Consider the following 10,827-nt stretch of genomic DNA (forward strand, 5'->3'; position numbering starts at 1 on the left):
TAGACCAGAGGATGTACATTGGTACAGATAGCAACTTGAAACACAGGGAATCCAGGACAGATGACTTCTTCAGGACCAGTGGTGAGAGGGGCGAGGCCTGGAGGGTGAAGGGAATGCGGGGTGGAAGGGGGGGAGCCAATTACAAGAATCTAAGTATAGCCTCCTCCCTGGGGAATGGACAGCAGAGAAGGGGCGGAGGGAGTCATTGGACAGTTTAACTTATGACAAAACTATAATAATTTATGAATTATGAAGGGTTCAGGAGGGAGGGGGAGGGGGGAAACGAGCAAATGATATTGAGGGCCAAAGTAGAGAGCAAATGTTTTGAGATTGATGAGGGCAACAGGTGTACATATGTGCTTGACTCAATGGATGTATGTATGGACTGTCATAAGGATTGTAAGAGCCCTCAATAAAATAATTTAAAGAGAATAATGAGGGTAACAAATGTACAAATGTGCCTTATACAATTGATGTATGTATGGATTGTGATGAGTTGTATGAGCCCCCAATAAAATGACTTTAAAAAAAATGGGCTGTTCTAAGGGGCATGGACCTCACGAGGTTCTGGTCATTCATGGTGCTGTTGTTAGGTGCACCACTCACCGGGGCCCTGCGCACAACAGGGTGGACGGGACTCTGCTCAGTCTGTACTGTCCGTACACAGGGTGTTGTGCTTGAGGCACTGGGGCAGCCACGGGGTCAATCCGTCATGCTGAAGGGCTTCCTCTCTTTCAGCGTCCCTCTACTTTACCAAGCATGGGGGTGTTTCTCAGGGACTGGTTTCTCCTGACAACATGTCTGGAGTATGAGAGTCAATATTTTGCCACCTTCAATTCTAAGGCGCTTTCTGGCTGTACGTCTTCCAGAACATATTGGTTTGTTCTTCTGGAAGTCTCCATGAGTTTCTATATTCTTTGATAGCACCATAATGCAAATACTCCAGTTCTTCTTCACTTTTCCTTAATCCATGTCCAACTTTCATATGCATACGAAGTGACTGAAAATACCATAGCTCGGGTCGCATGCACCTTCACACTCACAGGGCCATCTTTGCCCATAAACACCTCCAATTGATCTTGTTCAGTCTTCAATATGGATTTCAAGTCAATGTAAAGAAATGTTCCCTTGGGAGACCTGCCTACTTTTAGGCTGAAAACTGAACCATGGGGTCAATTTAATTCCAGACCCGAAGAGTGACTAAGGGTTGTAGATGGTCTTTGGGGCTCCACCCGTCTCTATGAGCCCGTACACACGGTCTATAGGGTGTGGATTTTACCCCACACTCTATGCAGGACCTTCCAGCATCAGCCGCTTCAGAGCACGTGGTAGTAGCCACCAGGCCCCATCTGGTTCTTCTGGTCTCAGGGTTGTGGAGACCGACGTGCCTGCAGTTCATTGACTCATTTAGCTAATGCTTGCAGGAGGCCCCCATCTTTGTGGGAGCAGCAGCCACATCTTCCCTGCTGGGTGCTGAGGGCTTTGACCTGCTGCCCTTGAGGGGAATAGCTGGGTGTTTTACCCCTGCACTGCCAAGGGGCCCTTTCTGTGTCTACGCTGCTCATTGCCATTCAGGAGGGCTGAGGTTTAGGACATGCCCTACACTGCGAAGACCTCATAAACGTGCTGTGGGAAACCCCATCTCCAAGGAGGGTGACACCCACAAGTCTGGGGGGAGGGCTCCAGGGCAGATTGTGGTGCAATCTACACCCGGAAACAAACATTCGCCCTTTAAAAAACAGTTTATTTTTAACAGTTCTATTGACATACATTTCATGTAGCCTACAACTCAGTGATTTAAATATATTAAAAAGAGTTGTCTACTCATCACCTGAATCGATTTTAGAGCATTTTCTTCATTCTTTATTTTAAAAAAAAATCATTTTATTGGGGGCTCGTACAACTTTTATCACCATCCATCCATTCTGTCAAGCACATGTGTACATTGTTGCCATCATCATTCTCAAAACCTTTGCTGTCTACATGAGCCCTTGGCATCAACTCCTCATTTTTTGTTGCATTTTCTTCATTGCTGGGCCCATTGTTATTAGATCCCCTTTACCTCCTTCACCTCCCTTGCCATAATCCAAAGGAATTATTAATCTAATTACTGTATCTATAGATTTACTGATCCTGAATTTCATATAAAGACAATTATACAACACTCCCCACCCCCCAACAACAACAAGATAAAACACAGAAAACCCCAATCAAGTCAAAACAGATGATAATAGAAACTAGAGCAGATTAGAAATGAGTCAAAAGGGGGAAAATGATAATAGGTTAAATTCTAACCTCACTCCATCTGTAGTAATCCACTGTCCAAAGGACTCTGTCTGAGGACAGACTATTCATCTTTCTAGTCAATGGTTAGAGGGAGTTCAATGGAAGTTTAAACACTGTGGAGACTGCAAATAGATGTGGGGATTTCATTGTCATTCATCACCTTCTGCAAACTGAGGCTCAGAATTTAAGCTGCAATACAATTCCCTCCTCTGACCTTGATTATTCACAATCCTTGGATCACGTGGGTTGGTGTGTTCCTTCCATGTGGACTTAGCTGACACCTCACCTAGATGGTTGCCTGCTTAAAGACAAGTCTTTAAGATCCCGGACAGCTTTCTGTCTGATAGCTGGGCAACCTCTGATTTCTTCCTAACACTTTACTCTAGCACCCATATCTTCAGTGACCACTTATGAAGACAAGTGTTGAGCAGGGTTGTATCTTAAGAACTAGTGGATTAGGGTTAATGATTAAGCGTGAGCTCAAAATCCATCCATATATTTAAAGTTTATATATATTCCTGATCCACTCTGAAGGCAGCATTATTAGCTTTTGAGACATAATTTAAGGAACCGCCATGAAATCTTTAGCAGTAGTATCATTAGTCTAGCCAACGGTATAGACCTAAAGTTTTATTCAGAAAAGGATACTATGTATGCATAGAACAGATTTTTAGACTAAAGCACATGGGATGCCAGTTGTACAGGATAAAGACTTCAGTAAATTAATAGTGTTTAAGAAATCCATGAGGGTTGGACACAAGGCAAAAGTTTGAAGAGTGCTCATTCACCAGGTACAAGGCTGCCTCTAGCACTAGGACATACCTCAAAAGTAAAAAATAGCATCCACTTCTGGCTCCTCTCCCACACGAGACGCTATCGGGTGAGGACCCAATGCCCTGAGGACTCCGCTCTTCACCGCGGATGGAGCTTCTGGCATCAGGCTCATCGTCTGATCCTGGTGCTGTGCCAAACCACTGCTCTGTCCCCTCCACAGTCCCTGTCCTCCTGAGACGAGGATGCGCCTGGTGATTGTCACTCTGGGTCCCACGGAGTCGGGGAAGTTGGGGGGCATTGAGAGTGCCACTCACCCAGGTTCTGCCCGAGACTGACTGTGCATGGGGGGAATTCATTAAGGAGGTGACAGGTGCCTGAGACAGCCTTCGGGTCTTCTCCATTTCATGTGATTGCAGCTTCCAAAACGTGACCTGGGAGCAGAGCTGAAGCTTCTCTCTGAGACGCCTAAACCCTGTGTGCAGGGGAGAGTCAGGCACAGCATCTCGAGAAGGCGCCCAGACAAGATCCGTGCTAAGTCCTTCCTAATGTAACCAGAGGCAACTTCATTGTTTCTGTGCTTTCTCATTACAGATGGAATTTCCACTGCAGCCCAACGTTATTTTTATTTTCCCAAGGAGTTATATTCATAGGCGTTTCTCCTCCATTTCTAACCCCAATTACATCCTGCCTCCTCTGGATGCTCATGCTTTCTCCTCTTCTCCCCTCTCCCACGGAGCCATGCTGCACGTAGCTTACAAGTTACCTGAGTGGAAACAGGACACGTGCCGTTCAGAGGGCTGGGAGAACACCACAGTGTGGGAATGGCGTTCTATTTCTATGCAGTGCCGTGATCCTCTTGATCACTCATGGTCTTGTTGCTCCCAAACACTAATTGGGTGGGATTTTGTAAATAAGGTGCTGTGGTTCACCAAGAGGTTTGAACAACCTGCTAAGAATGCAAATAAGGTATATCGAACCCCTAAGGGTGGTGGTGGTGAACTCATGCAAATACAGTGTATAAAAACCTAATGAGGGCGTTGGGTAGTTTGGCCATCCGACTAAGCCCAAGAGAGCCAATCCTAGAGCACGGAGGGCCCCTGGCCTCCACAGAGACAATATGAAGGTAGAGTGCGTCTTTTAGAACCGTGGCCCCTGTGCTGAGAACCTCCTAGACCCAGGAGGCAGCGCAAGATGCTCTAATGCAGTGACAGCTGATCCAGGAAACCAGAGCGCAGAGATCCGTCAGGATCTCAGAGAGTGTGAGTGCACAGTGTGGGTGGTGTGGTAGGTGTGTGGAGTTGTGCAGTGTGTGCGTGTAAGAATATGTTCTCCAGAGAGAAGAGAAGACTTTGCCATTGACCACCTTGTGCGTTCACTTGATGGGGTGAAGCACATTTTTGCATGTTGGCTACGCTCCTGGCTAAGGAATTGTTTAAAGCTATTCCTAAAGCAGAAGCACCTTTGAGTCACCAGCGGTGCCACGGCAGCCACTGCCCATGGAGGGACTGCTCCTCTCACCTGCTGGCTCCTGCTTCCTGTGTTTATGTGGCAGCCTTCTAGATGGCCACGCTAGCCTCTTCCAGGCGCCCTGGTGGTGCTGTGGGTTAAACATAGATTTGCTGAACACAGGTCGGTGGTTCAAACCCACTAGCTGATTCAGGGAAGAAGGCAAAGGCTGCTGTGGTGATTCACAGCCTGGAGCCCTGTGGAGCATCTCCTCTGGCCTGTCAGGGGTCTCCGAGTTGGAGTCAACTGGCCGGCAGTGGGCTTGCTTGTCGGTCCTGCAGACTGTAGCTTGCGGACCGCAGCCTGTGGGCAGCTGAGCTGAGGCCTGTGCCTCCCATGATCAAGCACCGAGCTCCTTCTCCTCTCCACACACCGTCTCATGGTTGGAAACAGACTCAAATGGACGTGCTTGGTTTCTAGAGAGCCGGGAGTGACTGCCTCCTATGAAGGAGCTGCCGTGGGCTTCCCATGGAGCCCACCTACAGGGAGACAGTCCCACCGACGTCAGCACCTTCTGCACAGAACGGAGGAGCAGGCAGTCTGGTCCTGGGGCTGCCTCTGAAAAGGCCCTTCCCTCCTCTCCCCCGTCTCCTCTTGTGACCAGTGCCATCCTCACTAGGCCCTGTGACCAGTGTCCATATCCCCTGTCTCTTCCTGCCACCACAGAACTGAACCAGAGCTACTGTACTCTCCCTCAGGAAACGACCCCTGCCCCAAGAGGATGAGCAGCAGGCCCAGCTGCCCGGATTTGGCAGGACTCACGGCGACCTGCAAGTCACAGAAGAACCACGCTCCAGGGACGCGTGTTTTCGGTCGACCACAGCCTTTCTGCTGAGGCCCTCTGGGTGGACTTGAACCGCTAGCCTTCTGTGGAGCCAATAAGTAAGTACACCTCTGCCCCCAAAGGCTGCTTTTTACGGCTCCTTGGTGTCCTGCAACAGGCACCTGGCTGCCTGGGCTCTCTGCCCTTCCTCACTTGGGGGCATCCCCCAGAAGAGCAGCAGCACAGGAGCCAGATCTGGACACTCCGGGCCATGCCGCCCGGTGCAGGGGGGTCGGGCGGGGGGGCTTCTGTAGGAGGGTCTTCTTGAAAGACCAGAGCAGAAAGCCGCAGTGTTTCATTTCCATATCTCCTGTCAGGAAAGACGCAGCAACCTTTTGCAACCCTTTCTTATTTCATCAAACTCCAACCCACCTGTTCTGGTGGAAAGACCTTGCTGGTAAAAGCATGAAAGACCAGTGCTGCATACTAAGATAGGCCTGGTTTTATTTCTTGCACATCAAACATTTCCGAGTCTCATTCCAAACAAACTGTCAACGACACCCTAGTTTTTATAACAGACTTGTCAGGACCAAATGTGAGATACCGAAATGAATAAATAAACACAAAGCTAGCGTTTCCAGGAGCCGTGGCTGGGCCGCTTATAAATGTCTCTCGGCGCAGGGCTTGATGAAACTGCTCCGCCTCCCCGTCAATTACGCTGAAGGCTCACAGTGGCGCCGCAGAGAAGGCGTGGGACTCCCTGCAGCTTCCCAGCCACTGGGTCACCCGTGGGCCCTGTTCCCCTTCGGTTCTGGTTCCTCTCCCTTTGTTTGTAGTGCGCGGAGAGAACACGTGGGGTCTGGAGTCCCAGGAACGGACGTGGCTGAGAGGGCCGCGTGGCCACAGACACAGAGCGGCACCGTGCGGCGTTCACCACGGCGGGGCATCCCACTGCCATGTTTGCTGACTGGCTTTGGGCGAGGGAATGAATCCTCCCCAAGTGAAGTGTCTTCAGACACAATGTGGGAATCACGCTACGTAATGACAAGCTCTTATGTGGACCGAACGGACCACTCTCCAGACGTGTCCCCGGGGAGCACTGGGTACACAGCGAGGACCCCCATTTATAACACGATCTGACCGGGGGCATTCTAGGGAAGCCCAGTTCATCCCACTGGGCCGCTGCGGTGGTGTGCAGGTGAGGAGGTTCCAGCTCCCGGAGAGCCCTGTGGTGGGGCGGGACTGCCCCCGAGGCTCTCCAGGGCACCATGCTGACTGAAGCAGATGGCCCCGTCTGTAGCCCGAGGAGCGGATGCTGGGTTTGAACCGCCAGTCTTTCTCAGGAGCTGAGTGCTGTAACCACCGGACTACCAGGACTCTGGGCAATAGGTCAAAATAGACATTTATAAAGGTGACACACTTCTTTGGAAAAGGAAAGATTTTCTTTTTTTCTTTCACCTGCTCCTTGGGTGAGAAACTTAGCAATTTGCTCCTGTGAAGGCTGCATGTAACTGCAGACGCCACCCGAGCCAGTCCCACGGTGCCACTGCGGGTCAGTGAGCTTCATGGCTGCTGTCAGGGCGGTCCAGCTGGTTCTGACTCACCGCGACCGACCGACCTGCACGAGAAGTAAACGCTGCCTGGTCCTGGGCCATCCTCACACTGGTGTCCGCACCCAACTCTGCGACCGCTTTGTCCAGCCGTGTTGTTGAGGGCCCCCCACTTTGTCACTGCCCTTCCCTGGAGTCGGTGCGTGCGGCCGTTTCTTCTCACGTGGGGTCACGCCCCACAGCAGATGAAGACCCCGGAGCTGAGCTGCAGCCACGTCACGGCGGGGGCTCTGCTTGGAGGAGGGAGGCTTGTTTCAGTCCTAGTTACAGGTCGTCTGACCTGAGGGGCTCGTCTTCCGGCTGCTAGCAGACAACGCTCCGCTCCGCTGTGTGAGTCTCGCTCTCTCCTCTGACGTGTTCACACTAAATGGCAGGAATCGAACAGCTTGAGAGACCAGCCTTTGCAATGAGACGTAGGGCTTATTTTGTTCCTGCACAATTTTATGTGAAATTGGGTCACGTTGACTTTACATTCCCAAATTTGTGCTACTGTAGTCTTTAGAGGAGAAGGGGCCTCACTTTTCTCCCTCAGAGTGGCTGGTGGGCACGAACCACTGACCTGGTAGTTAGCAATCAAAAGTTGACCTCCTTATGGTATCTTCAATAATGGTAGAGCGATGGCTACTTCCCTCCAGTCAGGCAGCAATGACCTTGCCCAGGGATAGGGAAGAGTTTCTGCTTCGGTGAGGCGTCACCATACTGGAAACCCCACGGGGCTCTTCTACTCTGCCCTACAGGGTGGTTGTCATTATCAATATATTTTTCCTATAGGGTTGTTGTTAAGAGCCGTGCATTTGGAGATATCGTCGTCCTTGCTGTAATTTCATAGCACCCGGCAGATTATTCTGGGTTTAGTGCACTTCCTGCAGCTCAGGACTGCAGAAACGCCCGGGCGATCTGCTCCTGTGACCACCGCAGCCCAGGGAACCCGATGGGGGAAGTTCTACCCTGCCAAGGGAGGGGGTCCCCAGGGCACCCCACAACACTCACTCTCAAGGGATCATGTAGGAAAACTTGGATTCTTTTACTCAGTATCTTCTCTGTGGTTTCAACCTAATTAACAAAATCTCATCCGTGAGCTTCATCTTCATTTTATACTGTCATTACAGTAGATAATTTAAAAAATGATGTACAATGTGAATGATTTGATGTCAGGTAGAAAAAGACTAACAGGCAATGGATTCAACTTGTGAAAAAATATGGGGGAGACACAGGCATTATATGTAGGGGAAAACCACAAAGAAGTATTCATGGAGGAATATGGTAGAATAGCCAGTGTTCTTCCCTTCAGATCCCTTACATTTTATGACACGGCTTGACCATTTCAGGAACGTGGAAGCATCTGTCACTTTATTAAGCCAATCTTTACGGAGGACGTTTGATGAGTCCTCCCCTCCTCTCTTCCTTTTCCAGAGCTGAAGAAAGATGAGTTACGGGGCTGTGAGGACCATTTAAACTTAGTTTTTACATCTTTAGAACCGGCTATCGGCCACATGCTCATTTGCACAATCTTTATGACAAGCTACAGCGCAACTAAAAAGACATGGTTCTACGGGTGTCAGAGCACGGAAGTCTAGCTGGTGAGGTGGCACTCCACCCACGCCTCACACACTAGAGGCCCCACGGCGTCCAAGGGACAGTTTGCTCCAGGGTCACTTCTAAGGTGCCATCATTTTCATGTCAGATCTTCATTGAAAGAAGACTTGCAATAGGGCACCGGACTGCACAAAACTTAAGAAAACATACGGCCAGCTTATCTGCCAAGGGAGCAAAACTACAAGTCATAATTCTCATGCTAGCACGGCATTCCTGCACGCTCTGATTCTTCCTGGGATAAGACGCGATTGGAATCTGGCTTTCAGAATCAGAAGGCTCTGGTTTCACAGCAGAAGAACATAAAGAAATGATTTCCCAAACCCAGGATGGTAGGAAAGCGTCACCCAGTTCTCACGCATCGTTATTTTCATTATCAAAAAGCTCAGCGACACAGGGGCATTCAGAAAATAAGATGCAGAAAGAAAAACCCTCTGCGTCTGTGTTTAGAAGGTGGATGCGCTTCCAAGCCTTGCCTCACAGCTCAGTGTGACTTGGGACAGAGTCCAGGAGGCACAACAATGAAGTGTCAGCAGCTGCTACTCCGTGGAAGGAAGGTGAGGCAGCTGCTCCCCAGAGTGGACAGCCTGGGGAACCCTGGGGCCAGCGCTAGTCTCTGCTGAAGGGCTGCTGTGCATTGAAGTCAACGGGAAGGCAGTGGGCTTGGGTTTCAGCAGGGGGCACTAAAGTGAGTGCACGGACCATCAATATCGGAACAGACCAGTACTTGCCTCGTGGTGTCACGTGGCAAGATGCACTACTCATGGGTGGAGAGTCCGTAACGGAGGAGAACGAGGTCCATGGTGGTACGGGAGAAGAGAGAGGTGGTGGTGGACCTGCTGCCTGGCTCTGTCCTCTACAGGTGCCATTGGGCCCCCAGCTCCCTGTGTTGTCCCACTCACTTGGCGTGTCAGAAAGAAAGACTCAGTAAGTCAGTAAGACACAAATGTAGATTCAACTTCCTCATTCCCAATACCGGGTGTCATGAGATTACTGACTTCTCTGACTGCTGTTGTCAAGGGAAGACCATGGGGTCTGCTTGGGGCAACTTTGAAGGTTAAATGAGTCAAAATACAAGGGTGTACCCCCCCCCCCCAAAAAAAAAACACACAAACAAACCCAGAAAAAGCTCCACTGGGCCGAGCGGAGCTTTCATAGTACGCATTTTTCCTGCTAGGTGGGCATGGAGCAACTCGCTCTGTTAGCGCACCCAGTGACCGCCTGGAAGGCTCTCTCTGGTCACAGTGAATTTTCTCACAAAAGCAGTTTCACTTGAACCTTGTTTTATGCGAAGGCTGATTTAAGAGAACAGCGTGTGGCTGTGAATTTTGTTTCCTGCTCAGGAAAAATGCTGCAGCAACTCTTGTCATGTTGAATACAGCTTCCAAAGAACAGCGCTACGGGAAAAACTCAGGTGTACAAGTGGTTTTCTTGTTTCAAAAAGGTGAAATGCCAATTGATGATAAACCTTGTTCTGGACGTCCGTCAACTTTTCGAATGGTCGAACATGCTGACTCGTGGAGCATTTGGGGTTTGTTCCACCAGGTCAGACTGTTAATCAATCTTTCTATTTTGAGGTTCTGAAGATTGCGTAGCAGTGTGCGACAGAAAAGGCCTGATTTGTGGGAGCCGGGGGACTGGTTTTGTCACCAAGACAATGCACCTGCTCACGCAGCCTTCTCAGTGCCCCAGTTTTGGTAAAAAAACAGAATGACTCTCTTGCCCCAGCACCTTACTCACCTCACCTTTCCCCACGAGGCTTGTTCTTGTTTCCAGAATGAAGAGGGACATGAAAAGACAGTGATAGAATGATGTAGAAGAGGCGAAGAAAAAAACGAGGGCGGCGTTGTCAGCCAGCCAAAGATGAATTTAAAAAAATGTTTCCAAGAATGTAATCACAGATTTGACAAATGTATTAAGTGTAATAGAGAGTCCTTTGGAGGTGATAAGGTTGTTTTGTAAAAAAAAAAGAAAAAAGAAATACATAGCTTTGAAAAGGCTTCTTTTGGGGGGTACCCCTAATAGTTAGACTTGAGGAAAGTCTCTACCCCCCTCCTTATCACAGAGGGTCTTGCTTCACCAGGAGGATCCCCAAGCCCTGGATCCCCTTCTGGAATCCATCCCGTTCCCTTGCTGCCTCATTTCCTCAGCCATGTGCTCTCGACTGCCTTCTCCTCCTTTCACAGGGGCACCCCTGAATTTCTCCTGCTTAAAAGCAAACAGTCACACCCACCTGGACTCCGCTGCTCTCTCAGTGATCTTGGCTCTCAGGAGCGACTGCTGCAGACCCTCTGT

General features: G+C 49.8%; 1 protein-coding gene across 1 annotated transcript in view; it reads right to left on the reverse strand.

The window, feature by feature from the left end:
• Nucleotides 1–3,812: 3,812 nt before the first annotated feature.
• LOC105979627 (contactin-associated protein-like 2) overlaps nucleotides 3,813–10,827 on the reverse strand; it is a 614,985-nt gene continuing 607,970 nt past the window's right edge. The window contains exon 14 of the mRNA XM_045288903.1: nucleotides 3,813–3,823. Within this exon, the coding sequence (XP_045144838.1) occupies nucleotides 3,813–3,823 (11 nt within the window). The remainder of the gene's footprint in view (nucleotides 3,824–10,827) is intronic.

The sequence above is a fragment of the Echinops telfairi genome, unplaced genomic scaffold (assembly GCF_000313985.2).
Source record: "Echinops telfairi isolate 266 unplaced genomic scaffold, ASM31398v2 ScPeMD7_23;HRSCAF=83, whole genome shotgun sequence".
NCBI lineage: Eukaryota > Metazoa > Chordata > Mammalia > Afrosoricida > Tenrecidae > Echinops > Echinops telfairi.